The sequence below is a fragment of the Chiloscyllium plagiosum genome, unplaced genomic scaffold, assembly GCF_037043375.1.
Source record: "Chiloscyllium plagiosum isolate Xiang-an unplaced genomic scaffold, Cpla_swu_hap1 HiC_scaffold_1, whole genome shotgun sequence".
NCBI lineage: Eukaryota > Metazoa > Chordata > Chondrichthyes > Orectolobiformes > Hemiscylliidae > Chiloscyllium > Chiloscyllium plagiosum.
In genome coordinates, this window is record NW_028270139.1 from 82618759 (window position 1) to 82645173 (window position 26415).

General features: G+C 37.4%; 1 protein-coding gene across 2 annotated transcripts in view; it reads right to left on the reverse strand.

The window, feature by feature from the left end:
• Positions 1–7672: 7672 nt before the first annotated feature.
• Positions 7673–26415, reverse strand: part of cnot7 (CCR4-NOT transcription complex, subunit 7) — a 45998-nt gene continuing 27255 nt past the window's right edge. The window contains exons 5-7 of one of the 2 annotated variants that reach the window (XM_043690166.2): positions 22083–22227; positions 19581–19691; positions 7673–9839 (exon numbers count right to left, since the gene is read on the reverse strand). In XM_043690166.2, the coding sequence (XP_043546101.1) occupies positions 9708–9839; positions 19581–19691; positions 22083–22227 (388 nt within the window). In that variant the 3' untranslated portion in view covers positions 7673–9707. Of the gene's footprint in view, positions 9840–17127; positions 18253–19580; positions 19692–22082; positions 22228–26415 lie in introns of those variants that run through there. The other variant, XM_043690184.2, reaches the window with a different exon arrangement.

The window sequence follows — 26415 nt, forward strand, 5'->3', positions numbered from 1 at the left end:
TGAACAGAGGCCCACTCTCTTGTAACCCTGCATTCCCTAATGCAAATCGACCTAGTTTGCACATTCCTGGAAACTATGGGGCAATTTAGCATGGCCAATTCACCTAATCTGCACATTTTTGGACTGCAGGAAGAAACCCATACAGATGCTGGGAGAATGTGCAAACTCCACATAGTCGCCAGAGCCTGGAATGCAATGCAAGTTCCTGGTGCTGTGAGGTAGCAGTACTAACCACTGAGTCACCATGCCACCCCATTTCTTATGTTCTTTGAAAAACAGACTCATAATGTTTAATGTTTTTGTTGTTACAATGAAAAGATATGAACTACTCAAACATTCAAATAATTCAGCAAGGAGTAGTTTCCATTACATGCATTCAGACTTACATAGGCAAAACGCTCCTGTTGCAGCATGGAGTATAATTTTGATCATCACAAGTCCCACTTACCTAATCTTGTATTCCACTTCACTTCCCAGTAGGCTCTCACTTCCACTCGGATTCCATTGTAATGAAGATCTTACATCAAGGCTCACAACCCAATATGTAGAGAGCTTTGAGCCTCACCATTCAGGTGCAGGGATTGCCGTGCAGACCCAAAGATGGGCACATCCAAATTTCTGGGTAACACACATGTGAGCTGCAATTAACATTAAATTAATTTTAAAATACATATTATCCTTAAACATTCAAAGGCTCTTGTAGGACAATCTCCCCTTTGTCAAAAAATTCTGTCTATACAAAAATTTGAATTGAACACATCTCATTCTCGAAAGTCTAAAGTTCATTATCTTTGTAAAGTAAGAGCTATTATTTGACGTTTAATGTTTTTCTTAGAATTCTGCTCTGGATTTGATAATTTGGTATTAATTCATTAAAACAATAATTCTGAAGCTAACGCTCAACATTGTATACCACCCAAATAGACTGTTCCTTTTCTTTAAATAATGAATGTGTAGCCCATTTGTCTTAATACAAAAATTTAGCATTATCAAGAATGTATTTTCATGCTTTGTCCGTTAACACTATATACAAGCCTTTCACTACAGCTTTGTAGACACAAGTAAGGAAGGAGAGACTTGGTAAATATAAAACAACATTGATATTCTTAGTCCTCACATAAAATCTGTTTTGACGTCACAAATCAGTTCCAGATTTGTTTTGCTGTCTGTAGCAATCACGTTGTGAAGAAGTATACCATTTTCATATGTGGGTTATATCAAATTTTTTTTTGATATAGACCTATATTGAAATTGTTAAAGATTAAAATATTATAAGCTTTTGTAACTAATTAATATCAATGAAGCATTCCACCCAGTTTACCTAAGAACAGTGAAACTAACTGCATGATGATATTACAGAAGTTGGAGAACAAGATTCATTATTAATATTTAAATGACCCTCCATTCATGAGTGAATAAGGTACCTACAAAATATATACAGCAATTTACTTAATACTAAAGAATCATGTTATTTTGTAAGACCTTCCTTTTCTAATCTGATTTATAAGACAGCTTTCTTCTGAAAGGAAAATAAAACAGAGCAGTGAAGACAAATTGAGCATGTTGGTATCCATTATTTCAGCTAGCTCAATTTATTTTTGTTATTGTGAGAACTTTTGTAGTTAATGAACAATGTTGCTCTGTTTTGATTGTTTTTTGCAATCACTGTAGGTTGTGGCATTTTGTTGTTAAAATGAATTTTAATGAAGTATTTTGTGGATGCATTTGTATTATTATCACAAAATATATTTGGGAGTTGATGTGCTGTCTGCCATGCTCTGTAATGCTGGAAACTACTCACCAACATAAAGACATGTTTTGATCCTGACCACTGGGTATGTGCAGTTCTTGCTTCGTTTTCTTTAAGACTTAACTTTCAACTACCACCTTTGCTAAAACTTGTTTGGTAATTGAACAAGCTACTTATTCAACACTAATCCCATTTTCAACTAATACCTTTGGTTGCTAGATCATTTTGAGATTTAGGGTGAAATGTGGAAAGAGGTCCTCACATCCATCACATGGAGTAAATTTAATGTCCTGTACTAAATGTACCGCACCCCTCATTGATCAATGAGATGAGACATTGCAGAGTGGTCTGGAATTAGAATTAGGCTTATTGTCACATCTACAGTACTAAATAAGTGGAGTGAAAAGTTTACAGTGTCACTGATCATGGTGCTATCTAGGTGCAAAGTATCTAGGTACAAATCTTAGATACAAAATAGACAAAAAAAAAGGAAGAAATGTTACATTACCTTAAATTACACAACCAAATTAAAAGGATAAACATTACAGAAGATCACCATAGGGGCTTTCACATGTCGTCTGACTGGCTCCGCAAGCTGCTGACAGCTCGCATTCATCCCGCTCTGGGCTTCAGCTGCTCCAAGGAAGATTTTAAAAACTTTAAAATCTTAGGTGACAATAAAGAAGAGAAAGGAAAGAAAACCAGCTGAATGGATTCTGAATCTTTCTAACTGAAGTCTCATGCACTATGCTGTCTGACGAAGAGTCACTGGACTCTAAACATTTACTGTTTTCTTTCTTTCGATGCTGCCAGACATGCTGTGTTTCTCCAGCACTGTTTTTGCTTCAGATTTCCAGCATCCACATTTCTCTGTGTTTACATTATTGGAGTACACGGTTTATTTTGTTCTCTGCTTAAAACTCTCCAAATATAAACAAATTTCCATTAGCCTACAAGAACTATACCTCCCATTATTTCTTTTAAACAAATCATGGCATCAGAAAGTCAAATTAAGTCAATGATTGAACATCCTTTGCAGATGCAAGCCAAAGCCTACATGCCACTAGTCCAAAATCCAAATTCTAAAATAAATATTAAAATGTACATAAATCTTAACTTTAACACTACATGCATGCAGACATTACTTTTGGCAAAATCTGGATTTTTTTTGATGAGTTAATGTTCAGAAACGTGGCTGCAGATGAGAAGTAGTTCTGATTAGAAGGGGAAGAGCAAGAGGATGGTGTATGTAAGCACAATTGTTGATACAGTGGGCAGATGGTGTACTCAAGAACCCCATCTCAGTCACAGTCATTTTGTAACCACTAACTGGCTGTACTTCACTTCATGAGATTTGTACTGTACAAATAAAAGCAAAATAGTCAAAACAAACAAAGTGCTGAGCAATTCAGCAGGATTGGCAACATATGAAGAAAGTTAACCGAGAATCCGGTATGACTCTTGTTCAGAACTGAAAGGTTTCGGAAAATGGTGTTTTTTTAATACTTCTGACAGAAGTATTGTTGTGTACGAGGTAGTGTGCAACATTCTACACAGTATCATCTTCAGGAACTTAAAGCACCAGGTGCTGATCAAGTCACCTCTGGAATGTGACTTCAAAATTTCAGTGATGGACTTGATAACTGTGGTAGAATGAATCGTTATAACTGGACCAGTATCCTGGCAAATATTCAGGTGTTACTAGAACTGCTTGCATTTCTGGTCACAGGCCAGCTGGACATCCATTTGTATTGACATAGATTTGACAGAGTCCATATAATTGCAGGAATGTAATCTGTGGTTGGAAAGGCAAATCAGGCAGGACTTATACACTTCATGGTAAGGTCCAGGGGAGTGTTGCTGAACAAAGAGACCTGGAGTGCAGGTTCATAGTTCCTTGAAAGTGGAGTCCCAGGTAGATAGGATAGTGAAGGCGGCATTTGGTATGCTTTCCTTTATTGTTCAGTGGATTGAGTTGACAGGTCATGTTGCAGCTGTACAGGACATCAGTTAAGCCACTTTTGGAATATTGTGTGCAATTCTGGACCCCTTGCTGATAGGAAGGATGTTGCAAAACTTGAAAGGGTTTAAAAAAGATTTACAAGGACATTGCCAGGGTTGGAGGGTTTGATATATAGGGAGAGGCTGAATAGGCTAGGGCTATTTTCTCTTTAGCATCTGACGCTTAAGTTTATAAAATCATGAGGGGCATGGATACGACAAATAGAAAAGGTCTTTTCCCCAGGATGAGGGAGTCCAAAACTAGAGGGCCTGGTTTAAGGTGAGCAGGGAAAGATTAAAAAAGGGACCTAAGGGGCAACTTTTTCCACAAAGAGGGTGGCACAATTATGGAATGAGCTGCCAGAGGAAGTGGTGGAGACTGGTACAATTATGAGATTTAAAAGGCATCTGGAAGGGTATGACAGGAGGAAGGGTTGAGGGGGAAATTAGCCAAATGCTGACAAATAGGAGTAGATTTATGTAGAATACCTAGTCAGCATGGACAAGTTAGATGGGTCTGTTTCTGTGCTATACATCTCTATGACTGTAAAGTGCAGAGCCCTTCACAAGTGCTGACTATAGATGAAGACGCTAACAGATGATCTTGCCTTCAACAATATATCTAATCAACAATGCCCAAGACAATTTAGAACAAACGTAAACCACTCAATGCTAAATATACTATCTTTAAGTAACTGTTTAAATATATATTCAATACCCTTCTGTCCATGATTGTTGACAAGCCTTCATTTTTTCTCCAGACAATATAAATAAAATTCTTCATTTTTTTTCACTTTACAGTTACCTTGAAAGTGTCTTTCCTTCATATTAATGTTTCTGTTTACAAATGTATTAAGGCATGAAAACAGTTAAATAGGAGAAAACTGCAATTTCCATCAAGTTTTTCATAACTCAGAGTATCATTAGATTTTCCATCCTAATGCTCACTTGGCAACTGCTTGGGAAATGGATTGGTAATGGATAATGATCATCATGGCAAAAGCACATTATGAATTAGACTAAATATAATTATGCTTTCGCCAATTCTTTTTCTTAATCACATTTTGGAGTTTCAAAGAACTAATTCTTTTGTAGGCCATTTAAGGGAATAGCTAGATTTGTTTTGAAGTGGTTCTCTAATCTGCTCCAAGTTCTCTTTTCAGAAGCTCCACTAGGTTTGGTTTACTTAGACATTTGCAACCAAGTGATCCCATGGACCAGCATTCCTATGGAATTTGGGGCTGAAATTTAGAATATTAGCTAAACTTTATTGCACTGTTTAATTACCGCTTCAATGAAAATCTGTTTTTTAAAATAGTAATCTCATTAGTCAGAATGAATTATCTTTTAATGGCTGGGTCATCCAGTGCAAGCAATATTCCATTTGCCTTTGGATAAATCTTAGTCAGTACACACTAACTCTAACTTACAACTGGTTGCAAGAATGCACCTTTCACAGGTGTCAAGTCTGTTGGGCTTCTTCTAAGATATACTCTGTAAAAGATTATTTTGTTGCACATTTCAGAGACAACAATTTTAAAAACTGAGAATCTGGAGTGTTAAGTATGGGTGAAGTTCAAAAATAAACTAGCCATCACATCCAACTTGTTGAAGTACAGAAAAACTAACAAAAAAAAAACGCTTTGAAGGGTCACTAAGCCTGACTTAACTCTACTTTCGCTCCACACATGCTGCCAAACCTATTGTGTTTTTCCAGCTTTTTTATTTCTGTTTGTAAAAGTACAGGTTGGCCAAAAACTTAAACTATTTTTTATACACCAGCATGATTTGCAAAGCATAAAGACTTTTCAAGATAATCTTAAATTACTCTAAGCCATTTCTACCCCACACATTAGCAAGGATCTTTAGATGACAGCCAAAGACTAGACTGGCCTGCAATAATGTGTCTGTGTGCAGAGTCCACAGACCTACAGATTATTAAGAGGACTTTTAAAATAACAAGCAATCACACTTTGAAGCAGAGTTAAATCTCTCAGGTTACCCTTAAGATGCTTGCTGAAATGCAAGCACTAGTGTGCAGAACTATAGTAAAGCACTTTGTGTTTCAATACTTTGAAAAGAAATGAGGACAGTGGATTAGATAATTATAAACAGTTCTGAACCAGAAACAATAATTAACAGGTCACATGAGCAACAAAATCTCTAAAAATTGTTTAAGGTCAGAGATGGGATATTTCACACGAGTGACAAAACTGCTCATGTGGAACAATACAGGATAAAATCATGTAAATTTCCATTTCATACTATTTAAAACAACGTTTGCGGGCAATAAGGTTCCGTCAATAAAACAACCTATGACCATTCAAAACAAAAGGACAAAGATACTCAAAACTGGCACTGCAGTTAGGAGTAACTTGGAACCAAGCGATCCTCTGTATCCCAGGAAGATCTACAATCAATGCTGCACTGATCATTCAAGTGTTTGTTTTATACTCTTGTAATTTCGTTGCATTAAATGAACTGCAATTTTAAATTTAAAGTAAATGTTACCTTCAACCAAGGCTAGTCTGTGTATGTTTTCTCACGAATCTCCAGTTTAAAAAAGTACACAAATTGTGCTGCAAGTAGTATCTGTGCTTATCATCTTTTCCCAATTTCATCCTGGTGCCAATATCTGCAAATAGCTTGGTTTATCATATGGAATTACCAAATACAATCAACCCTGGAGAAGTCAAGTTATAAATTTGATAACATGATCAACATCAATATCATCTTGTACCATGGTATTAATTAAATCCAATTGTAACAATAAAATGTATTTTGGCTAGAATATAGTTGTTGCCTCAGCACAAGATGAGCAACCCACATTGATCAGTTAGGGTGAGGATTATTCCTGCAACTGACAGTTTCCAGAACATCTGCTCTTTCTAGTTCTTAGTTTCTAATTTCATTTCAAGCAAGTTGCCATGTGGCAGGAAATCTAACAAAAATCATATATTCCAAGATAATTTTGGTGTAATAATTTCAAACTAAATATTAAGAAAGAGTTGACACTTCACTGAAAGTTTACAAACTTTATATGACAACTGGTGCTGGAAATGCACAAGTAATTACCCTGTAATTATTTATCTGCAGCAAGTCTGGATGACTGCAACTACCATCTACAAGAACAAGGACAGCAAATTCATAAGAACACCAGCACCTGCAAGTTTCTCTCAATCCCAATCATTCTCAATCACTCATTATGCCGACTTTGGAAATATATTACCATTCCTTCAGTCTCACTGGGTCAAAATCCTGGACCTACCTCCAGCACTGGTGGACTGCACCAGTTCAAGGCAACAGTATGCTAACATATTCTCAAGGGCAAATAGGGACTGTCAACAAAACGCTAGTCCAGCCAGCAATGCCCACATCCCACATGTGAATTTAAAAAACAATACTGAAAAGCATTGCTCTTGACTAAGTAACACTACAAAAACTACCACCTTAGGCTGCAACAGACATTAATTCTGAGCAGATTACTAAAAGAAACTGTAGAAATATTTCCTATGAGTCAACGAGAGAATGGTGTTGATAAAGTGATCTAAAGACAAGTTTCAGATTTTGATCTTAACTCAAGTCTATAATGAAATAACTATTAAACGAGAAACTATCCCTCAAGTAATTTTATCTGGAATGGTACACTTGATACTTAATTATAAATTAAAACATTCTATTTTAGTATCTGTTAATTTTTGATTAATTTATTACACCTTGCAGGTGACAGAGACAACAATAGGTGAAAGAATGAAAGACATAGAATAAGTAATTATTTTCCTAAGTTCAACTGAAATATATAAGATAACTTCTGCTGTTGAGTTTGCATGTCAGGCTGGAAACAATAGGATTTATTTCATTCCAATGTACCAAGAGAAATATGATGGACATCTTGAACCAATAAAAACAAGCAACCAGATCTTATGTAAGAAAGAAACAAATCTGAAGCCTTTATTTACAAAAAGGTTTAAAAACAAATAATACCTTGTCTTCACATAATTGTTTTATAAAAGGTCCATTAAGTTACAGTTCTGTAACATAATGAAAAAACAGAACACATTAATTACATCGTAGTCACATTGGTCTGGGGATTTTGACCTATCACTAAGCTCGTTGAAATCTAGTACTGACAGACTGAATTCTGCAACATGCATTTGATGGCTTGAGGCAAGTACCAGCTATTCACTACAGGGTCTTCCTGCTCAGCTGCTCTAGATGCATGCAGAATACAACGCATAAGACTCAATATATCACATGGTATTTACAGCTCATATATGATGTACTAAAGGGGTTGCATAGCAAGTCATGCTGCATCAAAACCAGCATCACTCAGTTGATATCCTTACTTAATGCTACTCATGGAATTGCAATACTGTAAAAAGACAAGACTAGCTTTTCAAAGATTTTTAAAATTTCACCTTTTTGATCCTACAGAAGTAAAATGTTCAGTAAAACATTAGTACTAAAGTGTTAATTATGAATTGTCATTAATTCTGGGTTGTACATGTTAACAGCCACTTTGAAAGCCATAACAACATTACAGTTCAATTTTCAAAATGCATGTCTAGCCTTGCACTGTAGTAGAGAAAGAGTTGTCTATCTCTCCAAATCAAAGGCATGAATCTCAGCAGACAGCAACTTAGAATGATATTTTTAAAATCAGTTTTCAGCTAAGCCACAAAGCAATGTGGTGTTCCAAAACAGGAACATTAACTGTTTTTCACTTGTGAATATGTGCTTCCTGCAATCTGATCTACAGGAACAAACACAAGAGAGAATTTGAAGCTTGGTTCTCCACTAGGTAGTCAGGAAGGTGAGTCAGAAAATAAAAACACTGGTTAAAATGTAGTTAAATGACATTTTTGTAATATTTTGTTTGAAAAAGGATTTAATCAAAGAAAACCCTAAGTGAAGTTAAAAATTCTACTTAAATTGGACAATGCCTTTTTAAATTTTTTTGGAGGAAGCCTAGCTTTGGTGTTAACTGAGATGCTCCTGCACTGTTGTAATTACTGTCACTAAGAATGAAAATATACACTTTATAATAAAGCTGATGTTTTAAAAATCTCAGAAAATTCTTCAGTTGAAAAAGGCTCATTGTCATAAACAATATTACATCACAATCTAGCACCAATGACATCAGTGCAGGGCTGTGATCAGTATAAACTGTATGTTTTTAAAATTGAAATTAAACTCATTCAAGGTTTATTTCATTGCAACAATGCAGTTCATGTACAAACAGGCATAGTAGCTGCAGCACTAAGCATGTGAGATGCTGGTTTTGGTTCAGCTAGCTGCACTTCTGATATGTTAGAATCGTGTGTATGGGAGGCATTCCCAGAAGAAATAGATGTCAAAAGGAAAAATTGTAAGGCAACACTTACAGGTCTCCTTCTTCAACTGCAGCAAATACAAGAGCTTCGGTAATATTGTTTGTTACCACAAACTGGTAGCAGAGATGCTGTCACACTAAGCCAGCAGGCACAGAAAATCCATAAACAGTAACTCAATGGTGTGAAGTAGTTCAAGTTTCTGGGCTTTCTCATCTCACTTGTGAGAATAAGAAGCAGCAAAATTCCCATAAAATAGAGGAACCAGTCACTCTTTAAAGTGCAAATTCGATGGTCCACAATCCTGAATAGCTAAAATTCCTGTTTCATTTTAAGTGCCATGTATTAGATAGGAATGGTAAATAACCAGTTGATACTTATTGCATGCTTTTAGGAAGAAGAGGGGAAAATAACTGCTTGAAAATTCATCCAGATAATTATTTTTCCCACTTTCTCCAGCAATCTTTGTTAAAGAAAATCTGCAAATTATATGATCATGGAGTTTCCTTACCAAGGTCAAAATGACCATGATGTTGGCACAAATCTAGTGAACATAAAGAACTCAGACACAGATAAAAATTAGATCCAGTATATGTGGCCCAAAAAATTAATTTCCCCATTTCCGGTCAAGGCTGCTGTTTATTGGCTTCTTCTTCATATGCATTTCCCGTACCATTCTGAACATAGGATGAACCTGAGCCAAGACCATACAGGTGGCCGCAATATTTGGCATCATCGATGTGATCTTCAAAGAACATCTAGAGGTGAAGAAACAAATAAGACAAGCAAACAAATTAACTTCAATAAAATAATCACGCAGTGAAAGATTCATCCAGATAATTATTCGTAACAAGAAATCATCAAGCTGTATCTTGAACTTACTTAAAGACTACCATCCTCTGGGGTACAGAATTCCGAAGATTCACCACACTGAGGGATAAGGTTCCTCCTCGTCTTGGTCCTAAATGGCTTGCCCTTCATTCTGAAGCTGCATTCCCCAATTCTAGAGTCCCTCCCATCCTCAGCCAAAGGAAATATCCTTTCTGCATTCACCCTGCCTATTCCTTTAAGAATTCTGTAATTCTCCGAGATTGCCTCTCATTTTTCTAAGCTCCAGAGATTACAGACCTTGTCTCTTCAATCTCTCTTATGAGATCATGTCATCCCAGGAGTCAGTCTAGTGAATATGTACTATACTCTGTCTATGAAGGATACAGCTTTCTTTTTGGAAGGGGTCCCAAAATGAACAGAAGAATCAAGCTGAGTTCTCACAGTGTTTTTCTTTACCCTGTATTCAAAACTTCTTACAATGGCAGCTTTAAAATACCATTTGCCAAACTGATTCATAAAGACAGTTAAATCCCTTTGGGTAACAATTTCCAATCTTTCACTATTAAAAAAATACCCCACACCTCTGTTCCTTCTACTAAAATGGACAACCTCACAGTTATATACATTATAGTCCATCTTGCCCATTCACACAGCTTGTCCACATTTCCTTAATTTTTTTTGGGGGGGCGGGGGGGGGGGGGGGGGGGGGGGGGAGGTATGCAATATTCACATATATATCCTAGTATTTTCCCCAACCACTGACATCATTCTATTTCCTGGTTTTCTATTTCTCTCCTTTCTTAAATAGAAATTACATTTGCAATTTTGTAATTTGTAGGTAACAGTGAAATATGAACAGAATTTGGAATAAATCACCAATACATCCACTATCATACCTTTCACACTCTACAGTGAAGAACATTGGGTCCTGGGGACTTGTTAACTTTCAGTTCTATTACTTCTCCAACACTACTACTTTTTACTTGTACTAGTTAGTATTTAGAAAAATATGGGGATTTCATAGAAACCTATAAAATTCCAACAGGATTTAGCACAGCAAATGCAGGAAGGATGTTCTCAATGACCAGGGAGTCTGGAACCATGTATCACAGTCTAAAGCCATCACGATAACTTTTTTTTTAAAAGATTACTTTACAAGTACGCCCCTTTGATCGGTAGCTCTTTAATGTTCCTCATTAGCCAAAGCTGGCATGTGTTTCCTGTTGAATATTTTTGCTTTAAAGGAATATATGTTTTTGAAAACCAAGCATTAATTCTTTAATTACAAGCCACTTGTTCCCTGTCAAACATTTTAAATGTAGTTTTTTAGTTCACCGTGGCTAACCTCTGCTGCCCTTAGCTGTTCTAGCCTGCATGCAACTCCAGACCCTAGATTTAGATTGAATTACACCTTTAATCAAACTTCAAAACTTATTTTATAACAAGGACTCTTAATTTGTTTTTTTTCCTCACTGGATCTAAAATAGCCTGTTCCTTAACTGGTTCTCAACATCTTCCTCCAAATCTTGGACAATTCTTCTTCCACAGCATTGATGCTCATTGGATATCCCCAGTCCTTTACCCTTGCTATTTGCACCTCCAATTTCCTGATTTAGATCATGTCCTACATTATCATTCCTGTTTGGTGGCCTATAAACCAACTACTCAAATCAATTTTAGTTGTCCCTATTTCTCAGCATCACACAGAAACTACATCTTGTTCTTCCAGCTGGAAATTTCCATCATTAGTGCACTCATCCAAGTCCTTCAGTTTTCAATTTTGGTTGCTCTGCAGTCATATCTCTGTGGTAACAATTAATTTGTACCTGTTTACTCCTTCTAGCACCATAAAAACACACAACATTTGCAATAAGGTAGGTATGTTCACATCAAGGGCCTTTAATTCTGCCTTCTTAAAATCATCCTGTAATTTCACTTTGGTTAATTCTATGATTTGCTTCCACTATCATTTGTTTTGTATTTCCCATAACAAACTTTGTTTTTCTCTAACTGAATTACCTCTCAGGTTCCCATCCACCTGGTTAGCTAACGTCAACACGGTTGTTAGAGTGTAAGTCATTCATCTTAAGTAGATCCTACTCACCTACATACCATAAAGATAATTCAGCCAAGACTAAAACATATTTTGTTTCAGGTCACCATTTGGTTCATTATATCAATTGTAGCTCTCGAAATAAACAATGAACCTCGTGTCATTCTGCAGCTTTCTCACCGTAACCGTGCATGCTCTTCCTTTTCAGATAATAATCTAACACTCCCTTCAATATCTCAATTGAATCTGCCTCCTCCACACTCTCAGGCAGCACCATCTGGATTTTAAACATTCACTGCATGAAAAAGATTTTTCTTATGTCTCCATTACTTCTTTTGCCAATACCTGAAATCTGTCCCTCTGATTCTCAATCCTTTCACAAATAGCAACAATTTCTCTAGCCTGCCCAGCCATCTTTGAATATGGCTATAAAATCTCTTCCCAACCTCATCTTCACCTTGGAGAAAATAGGCCAATTTCTATAAATCTACTTATGAACTTTAGTTCTTTATCCACAGAATTATTATTGTGGATCTTTTCTTTCTGTACTCTCTAATGTTTGCAGATTCTTCCTAATGTTTGCAGATTCTTCCTAAACTGGGCACAATATCTTAGATAAAACCAATGCAGCAAGTATATTGTAATCTTCTTGTTGCAATACTCCATGCGTCATGAATAATACTTAGAATACTGTATGCTTTAATAACGCTCTTAACCTGCCCTACCTTCAATGATGTATGTATGTAACTGCCCAGGTACTGTGAACTGCAGCTCCCTAGAATTGTTTCCTTTCGTTTATACTTTGTGTTCTGCCTACACAAGGAACTTCCCAGTTCTGTGTTTAATGCCATTTGCCATCCCTTTCCATAATTTATCTATACCCTTCTGAAGTTCCACATAATCCTCATGGTTAACAATACTTTCAAGTTTTAGGTCATCCACAAATGCTAAAATTGTGACTTCTGCACCAACTTCTTAGTAATTAATTACTATCAGTGTAGGGCCCAAAACAAACACCTAGGAATTCTTCCCTCAGATCAAAAAATATCCATTGCCAGTATTCTGTATCACTCAGCCAACTTTATATCTATGTTCCCACTTTCCACAAAGGTGGCTGTCTGCCGTTACATCAAATGCTTCTTTGAAGCCCATGTGCACCATGTCAACAGCATTACTCCCATCAACTTTTCCTGTTAAATCAAAAATACTCCACCCGGTTAAGTACATTTCCCTTTATTAAATCCATGCTGGCTTCCTTAATTAACCCATATTTGTCCAAGTAACAATCAACTTTGTTGTACATTATTACTAACCACTGAAGTGAAGCTGATTGACCTGTAGTTGCTGAGCTTAGGGCTAAATCTCCAAGATGGCTGATTTACAGGCTTAGAAATCAAAATGTGCAGTTACCCCACATGACCAAGGTGATGCATGCAGCATGAAAATCATCTGCCGCCTGCTTTTTTCCATAGTTGCACCATACACCTGAGTGGTGAACAACGACAGACATAACAAGGAACTCACATTCCTGTGAAGCTAAAACATTAAAGCCAGCCTGCACTATTAAAGGAATTATGCTGCAGGTCTTGAAATATTTTAGAAAGTAAACAAGTAAATATCAATGGAGCAGCGAGAGTGAGAGACTCCAACTGGTTTTTCAATTCAATGCTGAAAGCTTTACAATAACAAAGGTGGTGAGGTTTCCAGTTTCTGCAAAGTTCCTGAGACCAAAAAAGGAATGGGAGCCAGCCCACACAGTGGTCAACAGAACAAGTCTGAGGACCTAGTTGCAATATTTTTAAAAATTCAATAACTGTACACAAATGGTCAAGATCAGTGAATGCACCTTCTAAAGCATCACCTACACACCACATGGCCAACTTCACAAATGCTCAACTCCGCACCCCCCCCCCCTCAACAATTTCAAGCAATCACAGTTCATGTCTAACATTTACACAGTCTCACCTGCAAGCACTTATCACAGCTGTAGGTCTCACAACCACATCTCTCAGATTCTGCATACATCTGGGAACTCAGCTATGACCAATTAACCAAACAAACGCATGACATTCTTCTACATCTCTTGCTGGGTAACCTAACACCTCATTGTACAGGGCCATTACTGGGGCAGCGAGAGCAGGTACAACTGTTTGCATTCTATCACTTGGAGGTGGTGCACCAGATTATTGATGAAGTTACTGAGGCCACCTCAACTAGCATCATCATCTGTTTCCAGATATGTACCTTGTCAGATTCCCATTAAAAATTATGGCGCAGTTTTTTAAAAATTAAGTTTCTAATTAATTCATGAGATGTCGACATCACTGGTTAGGCCAGCATTTATTGGCTAGAGGGCAGTTAAGACTTAATTACATTGCTGAGTGTCTGGAGTCACACATCGGCCAGATCATGTAAGGATGGCAGTTTCCCTCCCTAAAGGACATTAGTAAACCAGATGAGATTTTTTTTACATTTGCCAATGGTTAGAAATTTAATTTCTGATTTTTTTTAAATGGAGTTCAAATTCCACTGCCTGCAATGGCAGGATTTGAACCCAGGTCCCCAGACCCTTCTAAGGAAGGAAGGGTCACTCAACCAGAAACGTTAATTCCAATTTCTCTCCAGATGGTGCCTGACTTGCTGAGCTTTTCCAGCAATCTCTGCTTTTGTTTAGCGATAATGCAAGGCCATAGCTTACCCCCTTTTTTAAAGCCAAGTTCAGCTATTCCAGGACAGTGGTCCTGATGGGTTTTTAAAAAGGATGCACAAAATTAAAACACTAATGAGACTTTACCACAATCAAAATTGCAATAGGTAAGATTCTTGACCTGCAGTTTGTACAGAATGCCTTGAACAGAATATTTTCATATAGGTTTTCTGCTTCTCCTCCTAGCTTACTGCTGTTGCTATCTTGTCTTCTGCTCAGTTTCCCTTTTCCATCCATTCAGTTCATTTCTCCATTTTTCCAAAATCCTTGTTCCAACTTTTAACCTAATCCCAAACTCCTCACTCCAATAACTTTCCTGTCTTACTCACTATTTCCCACTCCTTCCTGCTTCTCTCTCAAACACCCCTTCTTCTCACTTGGCTCTCCGAAACCGCTCCTTCCTGCTCATTCTACCCTCTCCAAATACTGTACTCCTCCCTCCTGCTTGTTATTTCTTCTTTTCCTTAGTGTTTCCCTCTCTAAACCATCCTTTCCATTTCCCGCTCTCAACCTTACACTTACCACTTCTCTCGTGTCACAGTACTGCCTCTCATTTACTGTTCCCTCTCCCTCCTGCTCAGTTTCCATCCCTCAACCCACTCCCTCCAATTCCTTTTCCCAAACCCCATTTGCCATCACCTACTTCCAAACAACTTTCCTTGGCAAAAATTCAGTTCCTCCCATTCATTGCTTCCTTCTCTCAACCCCCTCTCTCCTTGCCCCTCATCTGAACCCCCCAATTCTTCAGTCCTGACATCCATTTCCCAAGAACAAGTTCAAGCAAGTGCAAGACAGTGAGAGGATCACAAAAGCAAAATGGCAAATGAAAGAGGCTGGGGGAGGGAGAAAGCAGCAAGGTGATGTTGTATTTCAAAAAAAAAGACTGAACACATACTATCACAAGGGGGTTCTTGACACATGCACTGCGACTGTACTACAACAAAAACAGAAGCGGTACTAGTTGGGCAAGTTCTTTATTCACAAACTGCACTGAACAAAAACACACTATCAGAACACAATTTAAGTGAGGGAAAACTGTACAAAGTTGCAAGTAGTGTGACCAAGCAATTCTTACTTTCCACCCATCCTGCCATTCTCTCAACCTAACTTTGCACTTCTGCATTTGTGTTTTCAGGAATCCAGGAACCATCTTGAGGCCAGCTAGTCTCGCCTGATAATGGGTGTGAATAAGTAAGATGAATCATGAAGCACTGTCATTTTATCTGAAACCTGCAGCTGCCAGCTCAGATTTGGCAAGTGTTTACATTTTAGAGAGAGCGTGATAGAGAGAGAATCAGAGGAGTCATTAGGCACAGTTTGGCTTCAGGTCAGACAGGACAGAGGTCTGTGCATGTACCAGCAACCAAACGGTAAGGTTACAAATGAGTTCTGTAGCACAAAATTCAAATAAGAATTTCGATAAGACAACGTAAAGGTGGGCATGCACACACTAATGCTTCGTGTATTTTCAGTTGAGTGTACAGCACTGTCAAGGAGATAGAAAAATATGACTAACTAGGTACAGGCTTTGTGTAGAGTTGATCAAACTGCGGCTTTGTTATCTGTGGATATGAGTGCTCAAAGGCATATACAGTCTTAAAGCAGGCAGACAATCATTCTCGAGCAGACGTGTAGGATTATTGATATACCATACATGGCTCCTCAGTTTCACAAATCTGCTGTCCCTTCAAGATGACACTTTTTGTGCTCAAACTATAACTGATGTCTCTCACCCAACTGGCCTGCCCCAGACTGCTGCTCCAATGTCAAGATAGCACAGTCCAGCCACCATGACCTGCAACCACTGTAATAGCACTATCCTGAAGCACCGGTCCTGACAAATGCACCCATTTGACAGGCATAAAGGAAACCACAAGGGTAACTAGTTATGTTTTGTCTGCATTACTCAAAATGTTGTTTCATGACATTGTAATGAAGTTTGATTTGTGGTTCTTTAATTTCAAGAATTTGACAAAATAAATTTTTTGATGGCACATAGCAGAGGTCAGGAGTTGTGGAGTAACAGTGATATGGGAATACTTTCAGCAGAATCTTGTGTAGTGAGATAGTCAAGGACAGGATATCCAAAGCAATGAAACCCTGGATGTTGTCTTCTTACCTCCTCTCAAGATGCTCATCAGTAGTCAGAAGGCACGACCTGTGCCCTTATGTTTGCCAGGTCATAAAGAACGCAGCATACTACCATAAATTTGAAAACACATTCTGACATGTTCTACAGACCATACTAGCTTTGGAGGCAGAGATGCAATACCATTTTTTCTCTGCACCTAGTTCCATTTACATCAAATTTGTACTTTTGTATTTTCCAAATCATTCTTTTCAAAATTGAATGAAACAATGTGAAAACATATGTCGCCTTTTTAAACAATTCTTACCAAATCATTATTTCATCGCAGAATATATTAAATTGTACGACTATTAAGCATAGTTTCTATTTGTCGAAGTATTTCGAAGGAATTAGGCTTACACATGTAAAAACTTTTGACAGGACTACAAACATTAATTGAACACTAAAAATTTAATTTCAAACCATCACAGCATAAAGAACAGCATTACAAATTCAAGTAGTTATATATTATCTTAGCAAAAACAGAAATAAAAAGATACAATGTACATTTAACACTTTATAGCTCTCCATCAATTCTAAATTGAAATTCTCAATTTAAGGAACCACTCAGGGTAGTAGCCCTAAGATAAATCACTTCAGAATTGGTTTCTTTCCTCCAGCATATTCTCCATAGTCTTTCTTTCGTGCAGTTACTGACAAGGAATACACCGATAGGTGAACTATACTTATAAAGGCAGATTCAAGTTTTAGCCTCAAATTTAAAATAATTCAGCTTAGCAACTGTACTGTAACAGATAAACAGCCCTCAAAATACAGAAGGAAGCAATGTTTTTTGGTGTCCATACACAAATCTAAACAGCCTACAGAATTCTAAGCAGAGTGTTGTGTTATTTTGTGGAATACACTTTCATCTAGCAAAGTAAATGCTGACTTGGGTTTAAGTACTCAAAAATGAAAAAAAAAACTACTACTCAGGGCAATTGAGAATGAAGAGCAAACGATAATCTTGTTAGTGATATCCATTTCACACAAAATAAAATTTTAAAAAGCATGGAGGTATGCAGAAATTAACAGAAAATGTTCCGTGATCCTGATTGAGGGATTAAATAACAAAATTATCTGAATGGCTCTTTTTGTTTCTATATTAAGATTACCTGTAACAAAAAATTAATTGAAAATGCAGAACTGTCTTTTACTATTGTACAGCATGCCATCTCTAGAGTTCAGCACACATCATAAAATGTGATTCTCAAGTCATTAGTAGTATTCTAATCCAAGTTAGAAGGCCATGGGTTCAAAGCGTAATCCGTAATTTGAGACTGTGACTTTAATACAGTACTGTGGTACTGCTGTGTTGTCAAAGGTATCATCTTTCAGGCGAGAAGTTAAACTGAGGTCCCGTCCTCATGTCCACGTGGATGTAAAATATCCCATGTCACTTCCTCGAAGTGGAGCAGGGAGTTCTGTGATTGTCCTGTCCAATATTAATCCCTAAATAATTGCCATCAAAACAAATTAACTTGTCATTTATATCTCTTTTGTTTATGGGATCTTGTTATGTGCAAATAGGCTGTCATGTTTGTATACAAAATAACAGTAACTACATTTCTAAAGAACTGCACTGGGACATCTTGAAGACGTTAAAGGCAAGGCTCATTCTTTTTCTTCTAGTTACTTTTCTTTCATTTAATAAGGTCTTAATGGCTATACACAGTTAATATCACAATGTTTAAAAAATTAACAGGTGCTTGAAAACACTACACTTGAACATTGCAGAACCACGAAAAGAAAGTGCTATTTGATTCAAATTGGTCAGACATTTGGCCTGATACTAGCATTCTGTTGGCAAAAAATACCACTCAGGTAGACACATAGCTACGCAGATGGTATTTTTCAGTAAAAGAAAGGTGCCATCATTCCATAAAGACATTCTGCTTAGCAGCAGTGAGAGAGAATTTCCATACTGGTGCAATATCAGATACAGGTCATATGTACAAATGGTTGATCAAATCAATTTGGTTGCTTGTAATTGGCAGAGCCCAGAAGATACTCAACCAGCATGTGCTTGCAAAACCAAAACCAGAACGTCCAGTCTTAAATGTTCTTTAGCGATTGGGAAGCATTTATTTAATAATCCTGACCGCTCACAACTACATTAGTAATTAATTTAAGACAACCCAGTTGAGTTTATAACATGGAGGGTGATATATTTATACACAGAGACCTGATTTCTGCAAAAAGAACAGGAACACGTTGAAGCTTGTACTTTCTGAAAAAAAAACAGGAGCTTGGGCAGTTACAGAGGCTTTCTGCAGGCAATCCTTGGCAAATCATGGCTTACTCGCTAATAAATCAGCACATTCTTTTCCTGTCATATAAATTGTCGTGATCATTTGAAATTTCGTAATTTTACACTTAACCTGATGAGTGCAAGATGAAAAGCTTTGATAAAAATTTCTAATATTCTAACATGAATATTTAATCTTTGTATTTGGAATACAATGCTTCAGAGTATGGTGAAAACAGATTCAATTAAGGTCTTCAAAAGGGAATTGGAGAATGGTTTCCATAGAAACACATTGTAGGACTTCTGAAAAATGGCAAGAGTTTTGGAGGAAGTTGACACGGAAATGTGGGTTAAATAGCCTCCCTTTATATTGTTCAATGATTTTATGAGTAAACTGTAAATTCTGCTATTTGAGAGATAACTTAGATGATAGCAATGTTAACCACTCAGAGGTGATGTGTCCCACTTTGAAAAATACCACAAAAATACACAAACAGATTTAACTTTAAATGTTTTGAATTTAAATGCATACCTCTCGCATTTTGAAAAAGGCCATTCCTGTTAAGAGTGAGTCTGAACCCGCTTGATGTTGTGGCCCAATTCTCTCCAACTCTAACTGTTCAGCTACTTCCTGCAAGCCGCCCTGCATAAACACATTTTATTTAGATATATGTTATTCATATAACATACAGTACTTAAAAAAGGAAAATTGGAAAATCAAATTTGAATAACTGCATGCAGAAATTTGCTACAGGAGCAATCAAATATTCTAGCCAAGCTGACATCAATAAAAGAAAACTCTTAAAATGGTACCACTGCAGACTTAACTCATTCAAATAATTAAAATAGCATTATAAATTTTAGAAAATGATATGTAGTGAGCTATAGAAAATGTATAAGGAATTAGGGGAAGTGCACAAAAATATATTTAAGAATATCAGCTACACATTGTTCTTTCTGATCAGTTTTCTAATAAAAATTACATATACAGACACGGCAGTAAATCATCAACCTAAATAGCATCTTACTGCAGTGGACCACACCTATTTCAGGAAAAAAGTAAAATCTCAAAAATGTTCTTCCCACAGGAAATCTGGAGTAAAATCCTTTCTAGAAAGAGTGGCCATTCCTTTGACAATAGCTTTAGTTAGAAAGAAAATGATAATCTAATTAATTGCCCATATACTCTCATTAGCCAGATCAGTTTTCCACATTAAAGGTTATACATATACATGCTCTTACTAATGTCCTCAACACAACTTCTCAGGATTCTATTTTTAATTCAAAAACTCAATTACAGAAAGTGTTGTAATAATATTGCACCTCTTTCAGTATCTTAAAAAATGGATTAATATCTGTAGACATCTCTCATCAGATGGCATCAGAAATATTTCATTGCTCGAGTTTTCTGGTTTCATTTGTGGTTTCCAAATGCACAACTTTTTACTTCAGTAATAATTTGTCAAGTGTTCACCTTAGTTCAATCATTACTTTCTGGTGCTAAAGACTCATGTGGCTGAAATATTGAAGCAAAATAACATAATTAACTTGAGGTTTGGTGTATCTACGTCAAATAGACTGCATTGACTCAAGAAGGTAGCTCATCACCGCCTTCTCAAAGGAAATTAGGAACAGGCAATAAAGGCTAATACAACAGTCCACATCCCACGAATGAGTGAAAAAATAAATTTATAGGAATTGCGAACTGACCAGCATTTTATTGCCTGCCCTTCATTGCCCTTGAGAAGGTGGTAGTGAGCTTGCTTCTTGAACCACTGCAGTCCACATGCTGTAGTTTAACCCACAATGCCATTAGGGAGAGAATTCCAGGATTTTGACCCAGCAACAGTGAAGGAACAGTGATACATTTCCAAGTCAGGATAGTGAGTAGCTTGGATGGAAACTTGTAGATGTTGGTGGTGTTCTTATTGATTTGTTGCCAATGATGCTATCCAAAGATCTTTGATGAAATTCTGCAGTGAACCTTCTAGATAGTACACGCTAAGCATCAGTAATGGAGAGATTGAATGCTTGTGGATGTGGTGCCAATCAAGCAGGCTACTTTGTCCTGGATGCTGTCAAGCTGCGAGTGTTGTTGGAACTGCACTCATCCAGGCAAGTGGGGAATATTGCATCATATTCCTGACTTGTGTTTTGTGGATGATTGGCAGGCTTTGAGGAATCAGGGGTGAGTTAGTCACTGCAGTATGTCTAATCTCTGACCTGCCCTTGTAGTCACTGTGATGAGTCCAGTTGAGTTTCTGGTCAATAGGACCCCCAAGGATGCTGGTTGTCGAGGATTCAGTGATGGTAGCACCATTGAATTTCAATGTGATTAGACTATCTCTTATTGGAGGTCATCGATGAAGCAGGTGAATGCTACTGGTCATGATTAGTCATGATTAGGAGATGATTAGGAGATGCCAGTGTTGAATTGGGGTGTACAAAGTTAAAAATCACAACACCAGGTTACAGTCCAACAGGTTTATTTGGAAGCACTAGCACTGTGGAGTATAAGATAGTAAGACACAGAATTTATAGCAAATGTTTAGTGTGATGTAACTGAAATTATATATTGAAAAAGACCTGGATTGTTTGTTAAGTCTCTTATCTTTTAGAATGAACATGTTGGTTTCAGTTCTTTCATATGTAAATCATACGATCTTATAAGCAGCGCTCCGAAAGCTAGTGCTTCCAAATAAACCTGTTGGACTATAACCTGGTGTTGTATGATTTTGAACTTAATGTTCCTGGTGACTTGGTTTATTTTTATAAAATTCCAGGAGTACACTTTTAATACAAGGGTATTTTTGGTGTACTGAATATTACTAATGAATCTAACAGATTAAGTTTAGTTGTGTACATTATTCAATATAAACTTCCAAGTCATTTTCTCAGTGGCTATACCCTTCAAACATACAGTTTCCCACAAAAAATTTCCTTCATAAACAAAGTTCACTACTTGGCAGTTCTGAACACCTTTAAAATGTTAAAAAGAATTCATGGTTCAGTATTAGAAAAATTACAGTAATACCTTGAGATTTTTGCAGCTTTTCATGAGGTATTTCACATCATAAATTACAGGGAAGAACAATCGTAGGATCTCAAAGAAGTCTGGTTCTTCTTCAGGCAAGTTGGAATTAGTAAGTATTTTGATCAAGTAGCCAAAGTCATACCCACTGTAATGAAACAACCATTACGCGATCACTAAAATCTTACCTTCAGTATCAAGCATTTAACATCAAAGTCACAAACTGCAGTTACTAAACAGGATATAGGTTGGAAGCTGCAATTTTCTATGCAAATGACTGCCCTCCATTACAGATATGACACATGGACGATTACTAAAAGCTGATTTCAGAGTACCACAACAGTAGATTCCCCTACCATCCTCTTCTTCCCCAATACACACCTGAGAAGTGGTCATGGAAAGGGTGTTGGAGAATATGTTTTTATTACATTAAAGTTTGTCATGTCCTTTAATGTGGTAACTTTGTAGATTTCTGAACAACTGCTGTTGGTACATTAAAAAAATATATATGTTTTGCTAGTAAGGCTAGATTTCACCATCTCTGATTGGCACTGAGAAGGTGAAAGCTCTCTCCCTTCTTGAACTGCTGCAGTTTGGTTGGTGTAGTTAGAGAATAAGTCACAAGGCATAGCAGTAGAAGTAGGTCATTCGGTCCATCGAGTCTGCTCCACTTTTCATGGCTGATCTGATAATCCACTTTCCTGCCTTTCCACATAACCCTTGATTCTTAGTGATCAATAATCTGTTCACCGCCACCTTGAATATACTTACTGATCCAGCTTCTACAGTGCTTTACAGTAAACGAAATTCCACAGATTCACTACTCAAGGGCAGAGAAATTTCTCATCTCTGCCTTCAATGTGCAACCCTTATTCTGAGATTATGCCATCTGGGTCTAGACTCTCCCACAAAAGGGGAAATAATTCTCCACATCTATCCTTCAAGCCCCCTAAGAATCTCATTTGTTTCAATAAAGTCTCTCATGCTTTTAAACTCTAATGAACAATGCCCAATCTATTCAATGTCTCCTCATAAGAAAGACCCTCCATACTTGATATCAGCCTAATGAATCTTCTCTGGAATGGTTTCCAATGTCAGTATATCTTTCCAAAGAAAAAGGGACCAAAACTGTTCACAGTATTCAAGGTGGGGTCTGACTAGTGCTCTCAGTTATGTCAACAGTATTTTGGGTAGTGTTTTTCAAGATCTTGACCTTTCCAATCCAAGATTGAGACACTCTGAAGAGAACATGCAAGCTTGTGGTGCTTCCTTGTACCGGTGACCCTTGTTTTATTTCGGTGGTAATGCTGACTTTGGAAGTTGCTGTTGAAAAGCCTTGTTGACATGCTGTAGTGCAAGCCAACTAACACTGGGCCCCATTTATGGAGATAGTAAATGTTTGAAGTGGCAATGCTGTACCAATTAAATACTGCTTTGCTCTGGATGATGTTCAGCTGCTCGAGTATTGTTTGAGCCAGACATCTGGACAAATTAGTACTATTCCATCACATCCTAACTTATGAAGAGAGTAAAAATCTGACCAGCCATAATTTGAATCACTCCTGCAGTATACCAACTTTAGATTTCCTCTCGTAGACATAATATTTACAATGATGACTGAGGATGTTAATGGTGGGGAATTCCACACAGTCAATAATACACCGCACTGGGCATGACCATCATGAGATCTACAGGAGAAGTCTTGGGAGAACCCAAGTTTGGTTTGATGAGCAATTATTGGTAAGTAGTTTCCAACAAAAATGTCACTGATAACGTTGACATCTAAGAGTTGTGCATTGATTAAATGCATTGCAAAAACACAGCAGTATTACTGGGGGCTTATATATAGTTGGAAAGGCAGACAAACACCAGTCAGAAAGGTTGAGACATTCTGGAGTGTGTCCAGGGTAGTTTCTGGATTAAATAAGGGGACAAGCAATATTGAATTTAGTAATGAGTAATGTACCAGATTTAAATAGTGATCTAATTTACATGAACAATTATCAAATAGTAATCATAACATGTTGAGTACAATGTAGCATTTGCAAGTGAAAAGTGAATCAGTTCCCAGAATCTTAAATTTAGGTAAGGCCAACTTTAATGAGATGAGACAGATTCTGTTCACAGCAAATTGGGAAAATCTGCTCACAAGAAAACGGCTGAAGAACAGAGGAGGATGACTGAAGAAATTTAACATGATATAGAACTAGTTTACAACCCACCACTTCACAGAAGAAACAGCCACAGACAACTAGAGCGCTATGGTACAGCATAAGACTAAAAGAACGAACTTACTAAAATGCAAAAGAAACACAGACATGTCGAATAGGAAAGATACAACAAGCAAAGGACCACTAAGCAGTTTATAAGAGCTGCTAAAAGGGATTTTGAAAGGAAAATTGAAAGGGACATCAAAATCAAGAAGAAAAATTTTGTAGTTACATAAAGGAAAACCAACTAGTAATGTTGGTCCTCTCCAGACAGAAAGTGGGGAGATTGTCAATGACTATGGGGAAATGGCAGACCTGTCGAACAGTTACTCTCTGTTCTCTGTATTTATGTAGAAAAGAAGGATAGCTTGCTGGAAGTGCCAAGGAAATTAATAGTGGTTCAAGGAGAGGGACTGAGTAAAAAGTAACTAAAGCATCGCTGGAACTAAAGAGTGAAAAATTCCCAGGACTGAAAGTTTCCATCCAAAGGCATTAAAGAACGAAAGGGAACACATTAGAGATGCGCTAACTATAATCATTCAGAGTTCCTGAGATACAGGAATCATCCCTCTGGATTAGAACATTGCAAGTCACTCCATTTTATAAGGGTGAAACAGGAAAACCAGGGAATTACAGACCAGGTAAGCCCAACATTTGTAGTGGGTACATGTTGGGAGTGTAGAATAAATGTTGGTAACTAAACACCACAAAAATTTTCAGGTAATCAGAGAGACAAGCAGGTAATCAAGGCAGGCAAGTTGTACCTGACAAATCTCATTGAATTTTTTTGATGAGGTGACTAAGGTAGTGGGCAAAGAATGTCTACAGATGTTGTTCATTGACGTCCAGAAAGCATCTGAGAAAATTCCACATAAGAGACTGCTAACTAAAATGGGAGCCCATAGAACTGAATGTAAATTACTGACATGGTTGGGAAATTCGTTAAGCAGCAGGAAGTAGGGATGATAGGTAGGTACCTCAAATTGACAGGATATGACCAGTGGTGTCCCCCAAGGATGTGTTAGGGCTGCAGTTATTCGGTTTTTTTAAAAAAGACTTAGATAATAGCATTGAAGTTTGCTGATGACATTAGGTGACATTGTGACAGTGTAGATGATAGCATAAAATTACAAAGGGATATTAACAGACTAGGTGAAAAGATAAAAGTGCAGCAGATGGAGCTCAGTGTAACTAAGGGCAAGGTTATCCATTTTGGACTGCCACTTCCTTAATATAAACATGCCCCAGAATATCAACATACCCCTCCTTAATCTTATCGTCCATGTCCCTCTCCTTAGTGAATATGGACATGAAGTTATTAAGGACTTCACCTACTTCCTCTGGCTACCCACATAAATTCACTCCTTTGTTCCTTGAGTGACCTTACCTTTTCACTAGCTACCCTCTTGCTCCTAATGTACATACAAAATGCCTTGGGATTCTCCTTAATCCTACTTGCCAAGGACTCTACATGGCCCTTCTTCATCCTCCTAATTATTTGTTTCAGTTCTTTTCAGCTTCCTTCATAGCCCTTAAGGACCTTGTCTGATTTCAGTTTCTTTAACCACACACATGCTTCCTTTCTCTTTTTGACTAAACTTTCAACACTTCTTGTCATCCAAGGTTCCTGAATATTGCCATCCTTATCATTCATCCTCACAGGAATATACTGGTCCTGCACTCTGATCAACTGGGCTTGCAAGACTCCCACATGTCACAAATTCACTTACCCTCAAACGAACAGTCACCCTGAACACTGTTGTAATTCGCCATGCTCAAGGGGCTGAATGGCCTACTTCTGTTCCTGTGTTCCTAGATTGATGGATTTTCCTATTTTGTCTGGACAGGTTGTACCTGGGGAATTCTCCACTTTATTAGGTAAATGCCAGAATTGATGCTGCCCTGGAGCAACGTGGCTAGAGGTAAGCCTAGATTTGGAGCTAAAGTCTTTAGCCTGGGGTTGGTAGCTTTTCCTCATTTCAACCGCACATGAAACAGATGGAGTAGAGTATATTGTCCATGGAGCCTTCTCCGCCATTCAATGTGCTCATAGTTTATCTGCCTCATCTCCACTTGCACCCCCCTCCCCTTAACAGTCAAGATATCAGAGATAGCAAATTGAATTA